Here is a 22,009-nt window from a genome sequence, read left to right as displayed (position 1 = left end):
TCTTGCAGGTTTTTATTTTTTCTACATTTATGCTCAAACTTGCTTGAAAATTACAATTAAAAAAGTGAATGCAGGATTTGATATGTTTTACGAGACATAAGGGCAGGAATTCAGAGGGAAAGGAGCAATTTTGAGCTCTGCTCTTAAAAACGGCTTTTTTTTAAGGTCATACGTCAAACGCGTCATATTACATCACACAGGGGACACATCTCCGCTCTCTGACCGCGGGTATAGTAGAGTTGCGTTGAGTAGAGCGGTTGTGTTTTAAGGAGCTGGTATTTTTCGGTAGTTTTACATTGTATTTCACCATTTGTAATCATGGTGCAGTATTGTGTTTGTGCAGGTTGCACAAATACCAGCCTGTCAGGACATCGAGTCCACAGTAAAAAGGACCGGAGCTAGCGTTCGTTCCTGGGTGCGTTGTGCATCCACCTCCCTGCAGCACATACTCTCCACAGCTTTATCGGGAAACCGTATTACTTCTCTCCCCCCCCCCCCCCCCTTCGCTGCTCTCTCTCTCTCCCCTCCGGTACACGGCACCATAAGGCATAGTGTGGAGTTGCATTAGGTAACGCTGTGGTGGCTGTGCTGCTCCAGCCGTGTCCTTTGTGTTTGTTTGTTTCCCCCTGTCTGTGTTGTTTGTGTGTGCGTGGTGGCTGTCACTCCTGTCTCCTGGCTCAACCTCCACTCACCTGCTGCAATCAGCTGTGCACCCTCCCCGACTACACACCTGCTTTCCATCAAGCCATTTACAACGACATATCAACGGATGCTCCACAACCTTTCTCCGCCAGATCGTCAAGTATCAGCCGTATCTCGCGTCTCTCCTCCGGTACACAGCACCGTAGTGTGGAGTTGCATTAGGTAACGCGAGATACGGCTGATACTTGCGCATTAGTTTCTGTTATGGATCAGTATCAACAGTCCGGCCAGTAACGTTACTATATTATCAATACTACTTTAGTTATAGCCTGATATATGATAGCTAACTTTACAATGTTGTGATGTGACGTTAGCTAACATTCTGTAGCTAACGCCGGTCACTCACCAAAATAGCTGCCCAGTTCTCCACTGGTTCTCCTCACACCACAGCTCAATTTCTCTCCGATGGCCGTTATTTCTTCTAATCCTTGGCTGCTCCTGGTCTCTTGGACGCCTAGCAGGCTCATAATTATAAGGTTGTGGTACGTCATATGCATTCGAATATTCATGTTCAACTTCTTCTGTGTCTTCTGTGTCGAAACTAGCATTGGGATCCATGTTTATTAATAGGTTACACCGCTCTCCCCCTTGTGTCCCCCGTGTTACGTCACACGCGGGAGGTCAAGTGCCGAGGCTTTTTTATGCGGAAGTGAACATTTCTTACAAAAACGACGCCAGATGTCACTGTAGTATATATTTCTGTATATTTTTGGGAAAATCTAGTGTATTCATCATTTTCCTACACATTTATTCACAGGTGTCTTTAACCTGGAAGTTGCTCTTTAAACAAGTCCACACTGGCAAAGCCCCATGGGTTGAGGAGACCCACCTAGAAATGCTTGAAGGCTCTGGGTGTTGAGGGACTGTCATGGTTGACAAGTCTCAGCATTGCGCGGAAGTCGGGGGCAGTACCAAAGGAGTGGACGACCGGGGTGGTGGTTCCCCTGTTCAAATTAGGGGATCAGAGGGTGTGTACCAACTATAGAGGCATTACACTTCTCGGTCTCCCTTGGAAAGTTAACTCTAAGGATCTGGAAAGGATGGTCTGGCCAATAGACGGACCTCAGATTGAGGAGGAACAATGAAGATTCCGTCCTGGTCGTGGAAGTACGGACCAGCTTTTTACTCCTAAAAAGAGCCTGGGAGTATGCCTATCTCGTCTACGTGTTTTTTGTGGATTTTGTTGAACTTGTTTCCAGTGAGGGTTGGCCCCCACCAGAGATATGTTTCGTTACCAATCCTGCTTTTGATATTCATGGACAGGGTCTCAAGTTGTAGTCATGAAGGAGAGGGGCTGCAGTTCGTTGGGCTAGGGATTGCATCTTTACCTTTTTGCAGATGACGTGGTTCTGTTGGCGTCATCGGTCTGCAACCTTCAGCAGTCATTGGACTCATTGGATGGTCTGTACCATGGTGACTAAGAGAGCACTGAGCCAGAAGGCAACGCTCTCGATATACCAATCCTCACTTATGTTCATGAAAGATGGGTCATGACTAAAATAACGAGATTGCAAATACTAGCAGCCGAAATGGGTTTTCTCCGGAGGGTGGCTAGCATCTGCCTTAATGATAAGGGGAGAAGTTCAGTCATCCTGGAGCGACTCAGAGTAGAGCTGCTGCTCCCTTGCATAGAAAGGAGCTAGTAGAGGTCATTTAGGCACCTAATAAGGATGCCACTTGGCCTTTTCCCTAGGGAGGTGTTCCAGGCACTTCCAGCTGGGAAGAGACTGAGGGTCAGACCCAGGACCAGGTGGAGGGATTATATCTCCATGCTAGTCTGGGAGCGCCTTGGAAACCCCCAGTCAGTTGGTGAATGTGGCCAGGGAAAGGGACGTTTAGGGCTCTCTGCTCGAACTGCTTCCCCTGCATCCCGACTCCGTATAAGCGGGGGAAAATGGATGGCTGGACAGAATTAGTTTTCTCGTAAATGTGTGACTTTTTGAAAAATAACAAAGTATTTAATCATAAAGTTGATACTTATTTATTGAAAATGTACAACTTTTATCTTGGGAATCATTTTTGTTGAATATTACCCCCTGCTCCCGGCTCCTTAATTCTTTTTTCCTTTATAAACAATGACCATAACATTTATTTTTTAAATGTTATAATACAAAAAAGTGACTACTGTTCTGATTTTTTGCCTGATCCATCCCTAGAAGATTAGAAGGGTCTGTTGCCAGCTGGATTTATGTGATATTCAGAATTGTAGACTGAGGTCTCTGAAGGACTGGCACTATGCTGAACACCACAGTGCTTCCATCTTCCAACAGGTGAACACTTCAATCGTACCATGAAATTCATATTTCAGCTAAAAACCCTAATTGTTGGATTGAAAACCTTCATATTTATTTTTTTTCTAAATGTGTAGGTACTGCAGTTAGCCTCCGAGGATTACTGCTGCTTGGACACCTTCAGAGGAAGTCATAACAACATCCTGTACGTTTTCTGTCACAATCCAATGAGCCCTTATCGTCAGTGCAAGGAGTTCTGGGATGTAGCCCTTCACACTGATGTCAAGTTCAGGTCAGAATGCAAGGTCACATTTTCACACGGTGTTTGGTTGTTATTGGAATATTCATAATTATTTTTTTTCTTCTTTTTACGTGAGGAAGAACACAAATAAATTCCCTTAATCAGCGACATTAGATTATACAGGAACAACATTTAGAAAATGAATCATATGTGGAGTGTTGTATATATTTAAATATCATTGTTACCTTCTGATAGGAAGTACCTGGAGCATGTGGCAGAAAGCATTTCCGATTGGACAAAAGAGGAAGAATTAAAGAGAGAGACAATGCAACTCAGAAATGTCAGCCCTGCTCAGGATCTGAGAGGTACCAAAGCTTGTCAACATAAAGCTTTGGTAACTATGCATTACCACCATACTAATATACTGATGGTTTTCTTCCTGGACCAGATGAAAAGTCGCCAGATTCTGCAGAGAGGGAGGACACACTGGAGCCGGTCATCCGAACAGGCTCTCTAAAAGTTGGTATACAGAAACACATTCACTATAACAGTCTGCTCTGTACTGTCTTTTTTAATCAATGTTGTAACTTTTTTAGATAGACGAAATAGGATAGCTTAACAGTCGCTCAGCCTGCTTGATGTAAAATAATTGATGAATCATTCTGGGAGATGTGGTGCAATATCCCACATTAGCTTTAAAGTTAAGATCTAAATCTGGGGAGATTTGTATCATCAGATACTTACTAGGGGTGTAACGGTTCACAAACTTTTCGGTTCGGTACGTACCTCGGTTTTTAGGTCACGGTTCGGTTCGCTACGTTTTCGGTACAGCAGAAAAAATTATCACAAAACATAAAATCTTTTTGGTTTTTTTAAAATTATTATTAAACTGTGAATAATGTATTCACTCAAATAAATACAAAATATAATAAAATAAACATTAAGGTGCAGCATTTCGATGAACTGAAATAATCTGTATTTGAACTGTAGCCTACTGTACTAGTACTCACAAAACATAAACTATTAGTTTTGGGTGTTTAATTATTATTAAACTGTGAATATTTACTCAAATAAATACAAAATATAATAAAATAAACATTTAAGGTGCAACATTTCGATGAACTGAAATAATCTGTATTTGAACTGTACTGTAGTAGTACCTAAGCAGCCAGTTTGACATTATGACTTGCTTCTCATTGTATTTTCATGTTTTTTTTAAAGAAAAATTAACTTGTCCGCATTGCTTGCCAAAAGGCTCCTGCTGTGGAGAACACCCTCTCGCTAGGGACAGAGGTAGCAGATACAGCCGGTTAGCACTTTGCTAACATGGCAACATAAGGATATTTGGCAATTTATAATAGCTTTGCCTCGGTCTAAACTTGTTGCGAGTGGTGGAGGCTTAAATGCAAGCGGGAGTTGGGTTTGAAATTCAGTCTTTTTACTTTTGGTACCGGTGATATTCACGTTCGGGTGATGCCTTTTCAAATGAGTGTGCAAGTTTGATGTATTGCCAGCCACGTAACCAATTTTAGTTGAACAATGCTGACAAACAGCTTTGGTTCGGTCCATCTGTCTTTGTGCGAAACCAAAATGTTCCCAAACCGGAGACTTCAATGATGCTGGAGGATTTTCGAGCTCATCTGCGTTCGCCATTTCGACAGTTCCTCAAATTACTGACTAAATTTGAACGCATCCCTGTGACCAGGGGCCTCATGTATAACGCCGTGCGTAGGATTGACGTGGGAAGGTTTCTTACGTAGTAGAAATCCGAAAAATAGGTCCATACATTTTCCGACAATTTCTGATTCACAAAACATTGCGTACCGGCGAGAAAAGTGCGTATGGCACTTCCTACGCCGGTTTCCCTTTATAAATCACAACCGACTCGAAATGCGGTGCAGCTTTTGCGGGCTTCACGTAACGCCCATATTTGCCTATAAATAGTCAAAGAAACGCCCTTTCATTCATTCATTTTGACTGACTGCATGGAGAAGATTGCAGGAAATGACGACAGAACAGCTAAAAAAAAAACATCTCACACCGGGTCAGATTTTGGTTATTTTGGGGAGGTCGAGATAAATCATATTGTTTGGTGGATCCAGTTTGAACCAGAGTAGCAGCATGGAGGTCGGATCGTCACCAAATTAAATAAATAAGTGGTCCGAAAAAGGTTAATGACAAAAAAAATACACATAGCCTTGTGTGTTTGTACCGGGGACAGGAGACCCCTCCTTGATGAGAAACTGTAAGAAATGATCGGGGAATCCCTCCGGAGTGGAGTCATGACAACTGGATCTGAATTATGTTTTTGTATTTGGCGGTTTGTGTCCCAGCTATCGATCAGCTGTGCGCAGCGTCTCCACTGCAGCCTGTGCATCTCAACCCCCCCCCCCCGCAGCAACTCTATATCCACCAGTTAAAGGAAATACAACTAATGTGTTGTGTTATATTAGCTGTACAATTTACCACATATGGTGCTCTTAGTTTCCATACCTCCTGTGTTTTACGAGCGACTTATCAAGTCGCAAACGGCATAAAACATGATTAAATGGGATAGCATCTACAACCTATAGAAATGCAAAACGGCGTCAGTTTAGACGTAATTCTGTCCTCCTGCTTACCGCATCATTTAAGAGAAAACATTTCATAACATTAACACAACATATTCGAGGTGGTTTTAAATAACATATCCGTATTTATTTATTTCTCCCAGTTATGTTTTTGTGTGCACTGAGGAGCCTCAAACAGGCGTTTGTTAAATCATTTTAAGATTGGCTTTAATCAATGTTTGAAAATGAATTCTTCATATATGATAAATGAGAGGTAACATTTTATTTATGGTATTATTTCCACATATTTCTCTCCATTCTTCCTTCTGCCAACGGTGTCGCAGTTTCTCGTCTCTCCCGTTTTTGTGCTTAGTGCGTACGCATGGGTTAGAGTTTGCGTGGAGGACCGCACGTTTTCCCGTCAAGTTAGTATTTTATAAATCTCAAACATTGCGTAGAAACATTTTTTGAGCGTATATCCCTTTATAAATGAGGCCCCAGCTCTCATAGCATGCCTCTCGTCCGATGAAATGACTTGGTCGCTCTAACGTTGAACCCAATGTGAGCAAATTACTCTGAATGCTGCGGCGCAGCACCTGAGATTACTTCCAAAAAGTTGTTCACGTTCTCAATATTTTACATTTAACGTTATATTCGTTCGGTACACTTCGGTACACACGTGTACCGAACCGAAGGGCCCGTACCGAATAATTTCAGTACGGGTACGTGTAACATTACACCCCTAATAGTTACAGAATCTCGTGCCCAAGCATTTTTTAAACAAACCACTAAATGTATTCCTCCATCTATATTGTTTAACTGCTTATCCTAAGGGACGTGGATGGCTGGAGCTGATCCCAGCTGAAAAGTCAGCAATGGTATGGAAATAACTGCATTCTTTGTATATTAAAATGTGTGTTATGATACAGGCCTGGAAGATAGAGCAGGAGCAGCTGAAGGAGGAAGAAATGAACAAGAAATCAAAGAAGGAGAATGCACCGAAAGGCCAACAGCAAAAAGAGGAGGCTATGTCGACTGACAACAAGAAAAGTAAAACTTTGCCCACTGGTAAGAAGAGCAGAGCAGGAAGCTCAGCCAGAACTAACATAGAGTCCAATAACACCACAGCGCCCCCTTGGGAGGAAAACAAAGAACTGCATACATCAGCGGAGCCTTTCAAAGTGAGGGCACACTCAGTAAACCATTAAGCAAAACATATATAGTGGCCAGCGTGCACATCTCATTACAGAGAGATGTTACAAAATAATTTGAGTTACGTGTTTTTCTGTGATTGTGTAGGATTTCACAGGCTATAACATGGATGGAAAGTTGATCCGTGTTGCAGGTCGTCTCCAGAACCTTTTCCCTTCAGATGGAGGACACATCACCGTGGAGAATATCAGCTATGTTGAAGGTATTTACAAAAGTCGAGGTTGTAGAGGAAGCTCCAACAACATTACTTTGCAGTGCTGCGTAATTAAAAAAGTGTTGACATTGTTAGGGGGGGGGCAGGGTTCCCGCGGGGTCTTAAAAATTCTTAAATTTTAAAATCTGAATTTAAGGACTTAAAAAGGTCTTAAATATGACCAAAAAAATAAGAAAGGTCTTAAATATGATTTAGAAGGTCTTAAAAATGATCGGATTTGAAAGGTACTTCTGTGTTGCGATTGCGTCTAAAATGTGTTTTGGGGAAAATGTCCGAGCTGCAAAGTAACCAGTACGGTAAGAGCCTTTCAGTTCCCCCCAACAATTTGTATTGAAATAAGTCAACATGGAACCAGTAATCATTGACTTTGTTTCCCCCGGCCCCTTATCGGAGAACACCCAGCTAATAACCTAGCAACCAAGCTTCAGCTAGCGGCAGTCAGAAACTCATGTCTCTTCGAATCTACTTACAAATAAATATGGGGAAGTGTAAGTTCAACCGTATTTGGTTGGAAAACATCTAATTTAGTGCTTGGTTGAAATCAGTGGAGGGCAACGTGTTTGAAGCCCGCTGCACCTTTTGCAAAAGAAATCAGCGTTTGTTTTGCTAATGTAGCGTTAGCTAGTGCAGCAGCTCCCGCAACAACACCGGGGGACCTCCGGGCGACGTTTGGGTCTGCGTCAACCCTAAAAGCGGAGGTGCTGTAGACGCTAAATACCATAGCTAAACACCAATCATACAACAGCAATGATGAAAGATTGTAGCCAAGGCAACACACTCACACACACACACACACAAACACACACACACACTAGGGCTGCACGATTATGGCAAAAATCATAATCACGATTATTTTTGGTCAATAATTGATATCACAATTATTAAATACGATTATTCATTGACTTTGAAAACATCCATTTATTGAACTTTAAAACAAATAATAATTTGAACATTATCTTTTTAACTGTTGATTACCCTGAATGTATAATTCAACTGAAAAAGCAATACAAAAATTAATTAAATAAATGATATATTTAAATAAATAATATCAAAATAATAAATACTAGGGATGTAACGATACCAAAAACTCATGGTACGATAATATCGCGATAACAAGTCCACGGTACGGTACTTATCGCGATATTGAATAATAAAGGGAAGAAGAAAAAAAATCTGAATTTTTTTTTTCAATAAAACATTTTTTTACTCGGAAAATGTTTTTTTATTACATAATAAATCAGATTTTTACAGCATTTTTGTAGGATAGCAGTATTTTAAAGTGTCAAAAACAAAGTGACAGTAACAGACTGGAACAAGAAAACCAGTGTTTTTGTACCTACTGGTACTACCAAACAAAGTAAGCATTTTCTTTATGCCACTGCATCTCACAAATAAACAAGGACATTTAATAATCAGACCCTGCAATAAAATAAATCAAGTTTCACTTTAGTTTTTCAAGTAACTCAACTCAAACTCACTAGTCACTCACTCAGCATCATCAGACAGGTTTTTAGGAATATGAGAATGTCCACATTTCCAGGTATTTATAAGCTGGGATGTTTGGGCATTTACAATATCCCCTGCTCTGGAAAAAACTCTCTCGCTTGGTACTGATGTTGCTGGGACAGCAGTGTTCGCGTTAACCTAATATTTTATTTAACAATGACGGAAAAATCTGAAAGCAGTCTGTCATTTTGACAGATTAGAACAAACTCGGAACAGCACCAACGTTTCCCCGCAGCGAGGCTCTGGTGTTATGCCGTGTTATGCATGCCCTCCAAAAGGAAATGATATAGTTTCCAAACCGTACTTCGCCGTACAGATCAATACATGTCTGGGAGGTCTTGCTTTACGCTGTTCGCGTCCCGCGAGGTGCATGCACACACGGCATAACACCGCCCCCCCCTCCGTTGACAGTTCACGAGCATGCTCTATCGTGAACTTTTCAGACCCGACGGGTAATAAGGGATTATGATGGATATTTTATGATCCTGTCTGTCGAAATGACGGACAGCGAAAAAGTCTAACGCCAGGCTTATTGACAGGGCGAGATATAAATATATGGTTGATACTTGTCAATGTCTCTAGGTGTTTAAATGTAGCCCTGTAAATACGATGTCCTTTTGTGATATCTGTTGTTTTATTTTCATGTTGTAACCTACTTGCTGCCATGTTAGACAGGTATCTCTTGAAAAAGAGATCGATGATCTCAATGGGACCACCTGGTTAAATAAAGGTTTAAAAAAAAAAAAGTGTTTACAAAAAATAATATTATTTTTTTTAATTAATTTTGTTTGAAAATCGCGGTAAATTTGGTCAGTCTCACGACGGTATTGGGAAGTTTATTTACCGTGATATTCGGTATATCGTTACATCCCTAATAAATACCAATAAACAAGATCAACAAATATTTTGGAGCGCACTTCCACAAGCTACTAAACATATGATAAATAAATATAAATTAGACTCAAATTAATTAGATTAAATATGTTGTCACTGTCACAACCTACAGTAGCAAAGCTAAATAATAGTTTTTTTCGATTATGTTGTATTTGTAATTGTGGCAGGCCAAAATCGTAGTTGCGATTAAAATACGATTAATTGCACAGCCCGAAACACACACACAAGCACACAGACACACACACATACACACTTTTTGGCTAACACAGTTCTGTACTGTTATGCTGTGATGTGCAGTCATTGTTCTTATGTTGAACATGAATACATTTACTTTGTAAGTAATTATGGGACATATTTCTTCTTTCATAGCAATTTTGCTTCATACTTTCTTGCCGTGAAATAGCTCTTAAATTCTATTCAAAGTGGTTTTAAAAAGGTCTTAAAAAGTCTTAAATTTCAGTTGGCGAAACCTGCAGGAACCCTGGGGGGGGGGGGGTTTGTGAAAAGCAAAGTGCGACTCAGCTATTCCTTGCTGGATGGGTGCATTGTCCACATGCGTTTTATTCTGTTTTCACTCCAGGTTCCATCCTAATGAAACTGGCTGTGAAGAAGGATGGACATTATTTCTGCACACACATCAACAAAGTTGTTTTTGATCTAGTGAAACCTCTCCTTCAGCCCCAAGACAAAGAAACCAATGGCGGAAAAGGTACAGATGGTATTCCTACTCCAGACAGTTGGCCCGTTTGGACATTTTAAATTATTTTTGATCCAGTGGTGCAATCTAACAAAGTACATTTACTGAAGTGCTGTATTTGAGTACACATTTGAGGTGATTTACTCAAATGTCTATATTTCCTGCAACTTTTGTTAAAAAACTAAAAAATATATTTAAAAAGTCTCAGCTGGAAAAAAAAATCCTCCTAAACTGAACATGTTGGTCCTGAATAAACCATGAACAGTAGACAATTGTACTGGTAAATCAACACTCCTAAGTACTGTCAGTACATTTTAATGATGAAACGTGCATGCTGATGAACGTCCCTCTTTGTGTGCCTGTGTGTTTGTCCTTTTCAGTGTCAGAGCCCGTACAGCCTGTGAAAAGAGTGACACAGGGCTCCCTCTCAGCTGTCTTAGACAATGGAATTCATCTCTCATACAGTTTCTACGGTCCAACAGGAGAATATAGAGGTATTCATTTGTATTTTAATATTTCAAGCTTTACTTGAAATTGAAAATAATTTGAATATGGTCCCTCTCAGTGCTTTGAATATTCCTGTTATTGTGTCTTGATTAAACAAAGGGTTGAATTGACTTCCGTTTTGGCAGTATTAACTGTGTTTCTGTTTGGTGATATCCTAGTGAGTCCTCAGGAGACCAGAGAGGGAGGGGCTCCAGATACCGGCACCTTTGTCCCCAACCCTCCCCCATCCTCCACTTACTGCTCTAAGGGGACAGATCTGGACTCTGTTCCCTCCAAGACACACAACCCTGCCAGACCTCCACTGTCCCAGGTTCCACAGACTCACAAGAAGGCACAAATTAATACAGTCACGGAAATACGATTTTAAACAAAGGCTTATCACTGGCTTACTTTTTTTTTTTAATACAATACCTTTATCTTATTATGTATTCAATTTAAACCAATGTCTGGTCTGACAGTCCATGTTTACATAAACAACCTTTTAACCATAAGAATTCAAGTTAAATTGGTCTCCAGACTCGATATGAAATAGTAACAACCATCTTGGAAGAAATGACCTATAGTTTGTATCTTGTGCTACATGTGAAGATTATATTGCTTTTATTATTGTATTGGTCATAACTTATGTTTGTGGTTGATTGTAATCTAAGGTGTGTGAAGGTCAGACAGTATTGCCATCGAGTCCATTCAACAGTCTCAGCCTGTCTGTACCTAACGGTCTGCTGTTGCAGTTCCTGCGAGAGGATGCACAAGGTCAGGGTTGCACTTTTTCTGAAAAGTTTACACGAACAGACAAAGGTGTGTGTATTCTCACAAGTGTAGTTTTATAAAACTGCATGTGTAACGATGAAGTGAGAATAGGTGAAATAGCCCTGCCACTGGTAGTTATTGCACTCGGAGAGAAACCAAATCAAATTAAATTGAAGACCTTTTTATTGATAATTAAGTGGCTTTAATTTAAAAAATATATTTTAATGCATTCTGTGTATTCCATTTAAATTATTTGAGACTCAACCTGCAGATAGTGATTTGTGTTAAATGTGTTTGCCTTAAAATGTGAGTTTATATATTCCATACATTTTGTATTCCCATCACTCGCTGGAAAATATGTATTTGTATTTGTGTGTCCAGGAGTGTCCTCAGAGGAGCAGGGTATGTTGGTGAAACAGAGCTTTCCTCTTCATGGTGAAGGAGTTGTTGGGCAGCTTCAGGACGCTTCCCTCTCCAAAGAACTGTCCCGCATTGTCACCAGCCAGGGAGCTGTGATCCGAATCATGAGAGACGGGTCTACAGAGGTAAACATTGTGCGCACATGTATGACTTCTTATTTGACAATGTATGACCTGAACTTCTTTTACCCCACACACACACACACACACACACACACACACACACACACACACACACACACACACACACACACACACACACTCAAATCATATGTGCAATGCAGGTTCTGTTTGCTGATGGCTCAGTCAGCTTCAGCCAGGATTCTGGTCCGGTGTGGGTTCCTGATTCTGAAGTTGAGGAAGAAAACATGTCTCAAGAAACTAAGGACAGAAAGAAAGGTTAGAGTGCAGCACCACTGAATAGAAAACACTTCGATAATCACTGAGCACAGGATAAACCCAAACTTTGTATGTTTTATGTGCGTCTACACAGAGCCGAGCTCAGAGAAGGAGGCTGGTGGTCAGAGAGGTTTTTGGTTAACAACAAGTCCGTCTGGAGCTCGCATCTACACTGTGGGGACGACACACCAACACAAACCCACCACGCCTCTCCTCGCCTTCAAGGCCACAGACCCCATCACCCATGACGTAAGAGAGCAGTAGAAGTTTCGGCTTTCAGTTTCCTTTTTTTCAATGAATATAGATGTTAATTTCAGTAATGGGCATAGATTGTTTCAAGGAGGTGCTCTTCTGTATTTCAATACATCCAATCTGTTTCTTATGTCAACATAATTGTCCGAGCATCTTTGCGTGTGTTGCTTCGTCAGGTGATGCTGAGCCGCGAGGATCTGGTGGTTTCAGTCCGGAACCCCGACGGATCTTTAAGTGTAGAACATGCAGACGGAACCAGGATCACTAGCCTGTACCAACACAGACCACCAAGCACACCACAGCACATACTGCTGCACACAGGTGACCAGAATATACATACAAAACACACAAGCATATTCACATTAAGATGCACTTAATCTTTAAACTAAGGTTATTGTTTTGATCTGACCTGAGTCCATGTGTCTGTTACTTTCCAGGGGAGCAGCATGAGACCCTTAAATCAACCACTGAATCTGAGTGTGTGTGTGTCACGTGCTGTGCTGACAGCATTTCTGAAAATATTCAGGATGCTGTTGACAACGGTGAAGACATTAGCAGCAACAGTGCAAGGATAGCGTGTGACAAGGAGGGTGGGACTGAGTGTGAGGAAGTGCGTGATGAAAGAGAAAGTAGTGTGTATAAGGACGGTGAGGAGAGTGTGTTTGCGGAAGACACTGTGGCTGGCAATGGTAAGAGTAGTGCATGTGAGAGCAATAAGGACAGTGTGTCTGCCAAGGAGCGGGTGGTGCTGATGGAGAAGGAGGGCTGCTGCACAGTGGTGATGTACCCAGAGCGACACATGGCTCACGTCTTCTTAGCAGATGGGACTGTAATCACTGGGAACAACCAAGGAGCATATGAGGTGGGTAGTAAATGACAAATAACACATCTATTTTTAATGTTATGGTGGGATTTGTATGTGATTACAGCATTGTTCTACTTTTGTATTCATCTTCTCATTCATCTGCTACCTACCACAGTGTCAGTCTTGATATGATAAACATGTGGCACCAAGTCAGACTCTTCATGAATACATTTGCCTATAATAAATAGTCAACTATTTGTCACAACATCAATTTGTAGCTAATTATAATCAATTAAATTGTATATGTTTCTCTTAAATGTTTTTTTAACATTTAAACGTAAACTGCAAACATTGCCAGACAATTCTGCGAAAATGATAATTATGATTAACTATAGCCAGGTTTGCATATAAGCTTTTTGGGTATATCTTTAGTAATAATAATGGTCCACTAGTAACATCCCTCAAACTTACTTTATAATATTTGGCCCTGTGTGTAGTGCTACAGGGGAAGAATAATCGCTTTTTAAACAAAAACAAATAATCATATTTCAGGGTGTGTTTTTTTTGTTGCAAGATAGATGGATGTGGATGTGCCGTACTTTACTGCTTTTAAGAAGATTGACAATCACACTGATTTACATGTTTGATTATTTGTGTATGCTTGTGTTTCCAAGGTGTTTCCATCCAGTGGGGGGCTCCTACAGATCCAAAGTGATGGGAAATGTGTGTACTCGTCCGACCCCCTTGTAACCCCCAGTCCAATGGGTGGCACTCCAACAAACCAATCAGGAAGCTACACCATGAGTCATACAGACATAGTGGCCTGTGATGTTACAGACCCCGATGGAAACCACTTTCAGGTCAGGATTATAGGAAGATGTGAAGTAAGGAGGCGTGTGGGGGGCAGGGGGGGCACAGGTTCAAACCCCACTACAGTCAGCATGTCGTTGTCAGTGTGTCCCTGGGAAAGACACTTCACCCCAATTTGCTCCTGTGAGGATTATCCACAGTATTGAGTATGTAAGTCGCTTTGGGTAAAAGCGTCTAACAAGTAACACGTAATGGCTGTGGAGACAGCCTCATATAAAACATATTTTAAAAACAACTGTCCTTCTCAGATTCTCTGATAATAAATAAAGTCATTAAATATCCTCTGAACTTTGCATGTGTGTTAAAGGTGATGGAAGATGGACAGGTATTAGTGTTGAACTATATCCCTGCTCCAAGTACACTTAAAGAGGGTGAGGAGGAGGAGCCAGAGGAGGAGGACAGAGAAAGGGCCAGGATACATGTTCAACACAGAGAACATTGTCCCAGGTGGGCCAGAATTTTTATTAATTGTTATCCCTTTAATGTTGCTATTGGTATAAAATGATATGTATTCTGCCTTAATACATTATCAGTAGTGATAAGGTGATATTTAAGTATTATTATTGTACTGCTTTTGTGGATGATAATGTCAGAGGAACATTGTGTTATGTTGCAGGCTGTTTCTGGTGCATGAGGACGGCTCTGGTACTGAGTTGCTGAGCTCTCAGACCGTTGAGGAGCTGCTCTACCAGGCTTACTCTGACCCCACCATCGCACTGCTGAAGGAGCCACTGCCGGACACACAAGGTGCCCTGTTCAATATCTATAACACCAAGACATAACTAAAGAATAACTTTAGGCAGCGGATTCACTTAGAACTGTTTCATTATCTATCCAAATTTTAGCAACTATATAATATGTAACTTCTCAGTATTACATTTGTACAAATATAACTGGCCCTATCTTATTTTTTGTTGATACTGACATTTTTCAAAATGCCTCTAACAATTTTCAAACCTAGAAAAATCTGTCATTTTAATCAAGATAATGGTCCATTATGTTTGGTTACTTGCAATGGTGTTGTATCCCCTTTGACCAAAATTCAAAAGGGAAGGTTATGTAAATGTCCAGAATATAATCTGAAGTTTTGTTCTTTTACAGATGAGTTTGGCATCACCATCCTTAAGCCTAGCCATCAGAGCGTGTGGTCCCAGTGGTTGCTAGGGAAACAGAACCCGGACATCACCCCTCCCAACCTCAAAAACCGTAGCTGGCATGATTTCCCTCAAACAGAGGTACAGGTGTGAAAATATACACGTATTATACTTCTACACACAGAAAAACAAGACACTCAACACACTCTCTTTTCCAGAGAGTGAGCCCAGGTCCTCCGTTTGGTACCCACATGGGTCTAGGTTTGTTTCTGAGAGAGAGGTCCGCTGGCTCAGCAGCACAGCGTCAACCCGCCAGGAGCAGCCCTAAAGTCCTGGAGACGAGGGAGCTGTACCAGCACCGACCAATCACCACACCACTCAGAAATACTGTGGACTCACGACTGAAGGTAAAACAGACCAATGTCCGTGGTATCTATAATATACTGTCAATACTTTCCAATTGCTGTTATATGTAGGTGGTATTTTATCCTTCTGGATTCCCCTATAATTGTTGTTTAATGCTTGAGTTTTAAACCGAGTCTACAGGTCTGTTTTCTCAGGCAGATCAAAAAGATTATCCCGTTAAAACCAGAAACCTAACCTGGTCACCTGGAAAAGTGATTTCTGGCATGGTCAAAGAAAGGCCTCGAACCTTCACACTGTGATACTACTGCTTTGAAAAAGTTGAAATGTGTCTGTGACTGCAGGATTACCTAGAGAGTTTGATGGAGACGGAGCAGCGTTCAGAGGAGATGAAGGTCAAAGACCCTCGCACTGAGGAGGAGAGCGCTCATGCCAGCGATCTGCTCAATCTGGTCCTGGTCTGTGCACACAAACAAACACAGACACAAGTTATAGTACTTCAAAAGAATGTTAGCGCCATTGTCTTTCCCCAATGAACACAGAAAATATACAAATAATGTATTAAATGATTTACATGATATTTATATAAATCATTTCTTATGCATGTTAAAGTCTTTTGCAGAAGAAGATACTGGAGGTCACACCTTTGACAAGAGGACTTCAGGTGGGAAAAAGCCGTTTTGTAGGCTATGTTTAGAACAATATATATTCAGTGGAGTCCAAAGAAATAAAATGTTCATTTGCAGTGCCTTGGTTAATTTTCTTTTTACAGTTAAGCTAATATTTTCAAAGCTAACAAAATAACAAGGAATAACAATGAGAACAATTCTAAAGTATATTGGATGGCTGCATTAGATTTCTTGTCCGAGCATTAAAATATTGTGTGACAAAACTATAGATCAGGTACTCGCTTGACATGCAATTACATTTGAGGCTTTTCAAGTCTAATATTTAGTAGTTTGAATGAAGTACATGTAAATGCCAAAGGTATGTTTCTTCCATTATTCTTCTGTATGTTTCCACAGAGGATATAGCCAACCTGTACAGCCAAGGAGTCGGAGCTCTAGTTGAGCAGTCGGATGTTTCAAGAGACACAGTCACAGTAGCTAATGAGAGGTAGGAGAAATTACAATGCCATGCATGAACAGATAAGGTTACACTCTTTAAAGTGAATTGTCCATGTATTAAAAAAAAAAGTACGTGTATGTAAAATCCTCTTTAATCTCTTCTCCGGTCTAGTTTTATAAATGGCAAAGAGTCTACATGGACTAAAAGACTTGCACAGCACAGGTAAACACAGGCTTCTTCTCACACTGTTTTATACCCACCTTGACGTTAAGTAGCTTATCAAGTTCAAAGTATTACTGATTATCTTTATAGCACTGCGATAACATTTAAAATAAGATATTTACGAGCTGTACTTACTACACATCCCACTATACTGTATTTGCCTCTGTGTGTGTTTCAGACAGGAGAAGTGTGAAGATGAGGCTTATAGAAAGTCTCTGAGGACAAAAAGCATTGTTCCTTTTTTCTACCCAGAAAATATCCAATTGTATCAGGTACTGTATGTGTTCACATCAATGCATACACCGAAGTACATTTTCTTTAACAATTGTGGCAGCATTATTATGAAAAATCCTTCAAGCTAAACACACATCAATTCACCTTTTCTGACATGAAAAACGCACAACATAAAACAAGAAACACAACAGTGTTGCTTGTTTTCCAGGAGCTTCTCCAGCACCAAACACCAGACATGAGGAGTCTATCCATGGATCTCCCTCCGATCCCCCGCTCAGACAGTGCTGAAGACTTCCTGAAAGACGCCCCACAGGAGAACAGTAGGTTATTATACTGTCAGTATTCACCAGCAGCTGCTGAGGTGAAACTCATTTTAAAGGAGTCCTGTTGGGAATCTGTACAAAGAAACAGTAGCTAAATAGATATTTTCCACGGCAGACAATTTGGCTTGTCTTAGAAGGGAAGAACATCCGTATCAATAAGTGAATTAAAAAGAGTGCATTCATTCAAATGAAGATACAGTCAAATGCATACTGTGTTATATATCATGTTTTTATTTGCAGCCCCACGACCCTTAAACCCAACACCCTCTCAATCGGCAAGGTAATAAAGAGAATGTTATAAACTGTTCTTCTTCCTGTTTGATTTTGACTTAGCAGTGAATCATAAAACATCAGTTGATTTTCTTCCTCATACATTGCTTGTCTAAATAATGTTTCCATTTGCTCAAAGTCATGCAGCAGGAAGTGAGAGGAGGCTTAAGGAAAGACCCAGCAACCCCACGCCTCACAGTGCTGGTTTGTTTTTAGTATTTTTTTATATCTTTTGTGTCAAATGCAGGGCAGAATGAATTCAAATGACTATTTTAAGATTAGCATGAAGCACGGGGAACAGCAGAATCAATCAGGACATACATCTGAATATATCAGGGACATTTTGAGGTCATAGTCTGAATTATATTTCATGCGTCATCGAGCAACAAAGTGCATTAAACTGTCGCATTTTCTCACTGGTATGGTGCAAATACCTACATTGCTAGCAAAGAAAAAACCAAGTTCATTTTCTAAATAGGACTAAAGATTTATATTTTCTAGCAGGTATAAACAGTATATTGTGTTTCAACAAGTTATGTAACATTACTTGTATGTTGGTTGGAAATGTATTTGAATTGATGCTTAATAGCTGCTTGCATCTCAACGCCTCCTTCAATTCACAGTCATTGATTATTAGATTATTTCTAAATCGGTTGTGATGCAGGTCATGGGCATTTAGATCAATGCCTGAATGACCATGTTTCTATGTATCCAGGGGAACGCAGTGTGAGGGGTTCACCTGGGCAAAGCAAGTCGGTTCAGCTGGATGTGACTGGAAAACTCAGAAGGACTAAAGTCAGACTCCCAACCTCTATCCTCACCTCTAAACCTCGCAACATACCAAATCAACAGGTAGCCAAACATTCCCAAAATCTATTCTATTATACATCATTATATATCTAGACACCTACATGCTCCCCTCTCTCTGTGTCACACGCACTGTCACACATGCACACACACTATTCACACATCACTCTATCCCAGTTCCTATCAGTGGAGGAGCCGGTGAGGAGGAAGTGTCGGACTATTTCTCTGACTGATCCGAGTGTCATAGCAAGGGGATTCCAGCTGCTCCCCTCCACTGTTGACTTTGGCACTCTGCAGGAGGGCACCTCCTCTGCAATTACTGTGGTGATGAAGAACGTGGGTGCTGACACTTGCAGGTAAGACACCAGATGGATTAGGAAATAATCAAAATAAGTATTAGTTTATTAATTTAGTTTCAGCATTATAATTAGCAGGGTGTCAAGAGATTTAAAAAAAGTTCTCTGGTGAGGTACAGGAGAGTCTGAGTCACCTTCAAATCTAAAGGGAAAACATTCACCTGCAACTATTTTTTGTTTCGATCTCTCCCTCTAAAAGGTTCCATGTGAAACAGCCTCCTGCTACTACAGGCCTCCGTGTCATCTACAACCCTGGGCCTGTGAGTTTCCAGCTGGGTGTAATGACTAAATGTGTTAACCCTTTGGAGTCCTGGGCTAATTTGGCCGTTTTCGCATACTTTTGATTTGTCTTACTAAACCCCATTAAGAAATGTTTGGCATGTCAATGTTTGGTATCTCTCTTTTTAAGGACAACCTCACCTATATAACCTGATAGTTATTTCTTTCATTTTGAGATACTATATGAACATTTTGGACCCAAAATCACAAAAAAACGTAAAAACAGATTTTGAAAATGATATTATTTTTCATATAGGTAACACAAACACACACACCGAAACCATTTGAAAGCTGGAAATAGATGCATGGGATGTCACTATGATAATGTGAAAGTTTGATTGAGGTAGCATGAACCTATATACACATTTTATGAACAAATATCAGGTGTATCCATAGGCTTTTTTCCCTCATTTCTCAAGTTCTGTCAACAGTGACACAGTAGGCACAACAAAACATTTAAAAGCTTAAATAATGTCCATGGGATTTCATTCTGATAAGGCAAAAGTGTTATTATAAATATTATATATATATATATATATATATATATATATACACATTATGAACAAAAATCTGTTTTTTCTGTCTTTATCTGTGCCACGCTTCAAAGCAGTTTCTGTCAACTACGACAAGAGGGCAACATCACAGGCTCCTCCTCCTCCTCCTCTTCCTCCATGTCAAAAAACAAGCTCATAGCTTGACTCACGTTCAGAGTTCTCTTCATCATAGTTGAATCTTCAAAACTCTAAATCTATCTAACTATATCTAAATTATCAATGTTTGTCTGTCACTTTACTTCAATCGCAGTCTCCCGCCGTCTCTCTTTGTCTCTCTTTGTCTCCCGCCGCCTGTCTTCGTATATCTTCGTCTCTCTTCGGTTCCCGCCGTCCCTCTTCGTCTCTTTTCGTCTTGCTTCGTATCACTCCGTTTACCTGATTACCTCACCCCCTCCCTGGTAAATACATCCTGTTGAGCAGGATCTACAGTTTACAGTATTTTCCGTTTCGTAAAATGATCAAATACGGCGAAGATATTCAAATATGTGCTTCCATTTTTCATACTTTTGAAATATATTAACTTGATATCATCGTATCTCCGTGTTTACTGGGTCTTTTTGCATGAAACAAAGACTGGGATATAGTTTCAAGCCAGTAATTTTGACAGAAACACACAGCAATGTTGTCCGGACTGTTGTTTTTATGCGGCACCGGCTTGAACAGGTCATGTGATCTGATCACGCCGGCGTGACAGTCAACTCCAAAGGGTTAAAGGAGCCACATTGTAAGAAGTGTGTGTGTGTGTGTCCAGGTGGCTGCAGGTCTGCATGTTAAGCTGCAGGTTCAGCTGTTTGCCATGTGTGCAGTCCAAGCAGGAGAGGAGGAGCCAAAGAAGAACCTCTCTGAAGATATCATCATCCACACTGAGACAGACATCCTCTACCTGCCTGTCACTGCCAATATCCTCTCAATAAGTTGCTCACTTATTAAGAAACACTTAGATTGTTATCCTTAGTCATTAGAAACAAGTGTTTCCGCAAGCAAATATAGCAAACATATGACTCGGCTCAGCCAGAATTCCGCCTTTTAGCATTGCTTTGACTTAATATGCAGGTGCTTTTTTTAAATCAAGTTGACATCACTGGTGACATAAGGACATTTCCTTTGAGAAAGCGGAATTAATTAATGTTAACGTGCAGTTGCTTTGAGATTCATCAAGTCTTTATAGAAGATGTTCCTTAAATCATTTCACCCATCCTTCCTGAGAGATTATATGATGTTTGGCTCAAGGACCACAGCAGTACACACAACAAGAAAAGCTCGGGGGTCCGTCAGCTGTCTTCCAGCCTACCTGTAGGACGGGGGGCCGCACAGCTCCACAGACCAGCTGGGAACCTCTTCACCAGTCCTTCAGCAAACAAGGGTCTGTATCTAATAAAATAAACAAATGTCAGATGTGGTTATAAAGCAGTAACAATATCTGAACCAGTTTTTGTTTATACATTTCAGGACATCTCAATCGCACCACTCCTCTGTGAAGAATACTTATCAACATCCCATCTGATTCCTCATCATCCATATCACTCAGTTCTCTTTTCTTCAACAGAAATGAAGCATTTATATGGATCTTTATGATGTTTCAAATAAAACTGTTACTGAAATAATTGTAGCAATTATATCAGGGTGTTGTGAGTATGTTTGTTGTTTATGGAAGCCCATCCCTGCAATTAAAGGTAGGGTAGGTAAGAATGGAGAAACTAGCTCGAGTGCGCTAGAATTTGAAACTACACAACAGGAAGAAATCTGCCTCTTCCTTCAGACTTCCTTACAGAGCCCCTCCTCCAACACACACGAACGCACACATGACCAATGAGGGCACGAGAGAAGTTTGTGCACAGATGGAAGGCTGACAGGCAGGTAGGCCATCCTGTTATTTTAGCCGGGCCGGTTAAAATGATTGGTCATGCTTTTTACAGTACTACGGCTTCCACAGATGACATTTTTTTATGGATTTATTGTCATAGCATTTAATGTATTCAATGCTATCGGGATGTTAAGAGCATTCCATGGAATATAACAAAAAGGGTTTCTGAAGTGAAATACCTACCCCACCTTTAAAGGAACAAAATGAGATGCAAATTAAGCCAAGTGAATTTGATGAATAAAAGAATCCTGTGTTTCAATATATATAATAATGACTATTATCCCAAACATACAATTTAGTAGTGCAACATAATGAGAAACTTGTTGG

At 40.5% G+C, this 22,009-nt stretch overlaps 1 protein-coding gene across 5 annotated transcripts in view; it reads left to right on the top strand.

The window, feature by feature from the left end:
• Window positions 1–21,434, top strand: part of spag17 (sperm associated antigen 17) — a 115,395-nt gene extending 93,961 nt beyond the window's left edge. For 4 of the 5 annotated variants that reach the window (XM_079667703.1, XM_079667701.1, XM_079667700.1 and 1 more), the window contains 34 exons: window positions 2,859–2,972; window positions 3,071–3,225; window positions 3,430–3,539; window positions 3,623–3,693; window positions 6,653–6,904; window positions 7,023–7,137; window positions 10,130–10,258; window positions 10,627–10,740; window positions 10,912–11,063; window positions 11,404–11,506; window positions 11,885–12,048; window positions 12,207–12,321; window positions 12,416–12,570; window positions 12,750–12,894; window positions 13,011–13,435; window positions 14,053–14,238; window positions 14,556–14,695; window positions 14,865–14,995; window positions 15,350–15,483; window positions 15,561–15,749; window positions 16,050–16,163; window positions 16,318–16,369; window positions 16,731–16,821; window positions 16,945–16,995; window positions 17,174–17,267; window positions 17,438–17,549; window positions 17,793–17,832; window positions 17,962–18,026; window positions 18,538–18,674; window positions 18,807–18,985; window positions 19,185–19,245; window positions 20,570–20,717; window positions 21,011–21,181; window positions 21,268–21,434. In XM_079667703.1, the coding sequence (XP_079523829.1) occupies window positions 2,859–2,972; window positions 3,071–3,225; window positions 3,430–3,539; window positions 3,623–3,693; window positions 6,653–6,904; window positions 7,023–7,137; window positions 10,130–10,258; window positions 10,627–10,740; window positions 10,912–11,063; window positions 11,404–11,506; window positions 11,885–12,048; window positions 12,207–12,321; window positions 12,416–12,570; window positions 12,750–12,894; window positions 13,011–13,435; window positions 14,053–14,238; window positions 14,556–14,695; window positions 14,865–14,995; window positions 15,350–15,483; window positions 15,561–15,749; window positions 16,050–16,163; window positions 16,318–16,369; window positions 16,731–16,821; window positions 16,945–16,995; window positions 17,174–17,267; window positions 17,438–17,549; window positions 17,793–17,832; window positions 17,962–18,026; window positions 18,538–18,674; window positions 18,807–18,985; window positions 19,185–19,245; window positions 20,570–20,717; window positions 21,011–21,181; window positions 21,268–21,296 (4,443 nt within the window). In that variant the 3' untranslated portion in view covers window positions 21,297–21,434. The remainder of the gene's footprint in view (window positions 1–2,858; window positions 2,973–3,070; window positions 3,226–3,429; window positions 3,540–3,622; window positions 3,694–6,652; window positions 6,905–7,022; window positions 7,138–10,129; window positions 10,259–10,626; window positions 10,741–10,911; window positions 11,064–11,403; window positions 11,507–11,884; window positions 12,049–12,206; window positions 12,322–12,415; window positions 12,571–12,749; window positions 12,895–13,010; window positions 13,436–14,052; window positions 14,239–14,555; window positions 14,696–14,864; window positions 14,996–15,349; window positions 15,484–15,560; window positions 15,750–16,049; window positions 16,164–16,317; window positions 16,370–16,730; window positions 16,822–16,944; window positions 16,996–17,173; window positions 17,268–17,437; window positions 17,550–17,792; window positions 17,833–17,961; window positions 18,027–18,537; window positions 18,675–18,806; window positions 18,986–19,184; window positions 19,246–20,569; window positions 20,718–21,010; window positions 21,182–21,267) is intronic. The other variant, XM_079667702.1, reaches the window with a different exon arrangement.
• Window positions 21,435–22,009: the final 575 nt, after the last annotated feature.

This window comes from Notothenia rossii, assembly GCF_949606895.1.
Source record: "Notothenia rossii genome assembly, chromosome: 3".
Classification (NCBI taxonomy): Eukaryota; Metazoa; Chordata; class Actinopteri; order Perciformes; family Nototheniidae; genus Notothenia; species Notothenia rossii.
The sequence above is the reverse complement of the archived record's forward strand: the minus strand, read 5'-3'. Positions and strand labels throughout refer to the sequence as shown.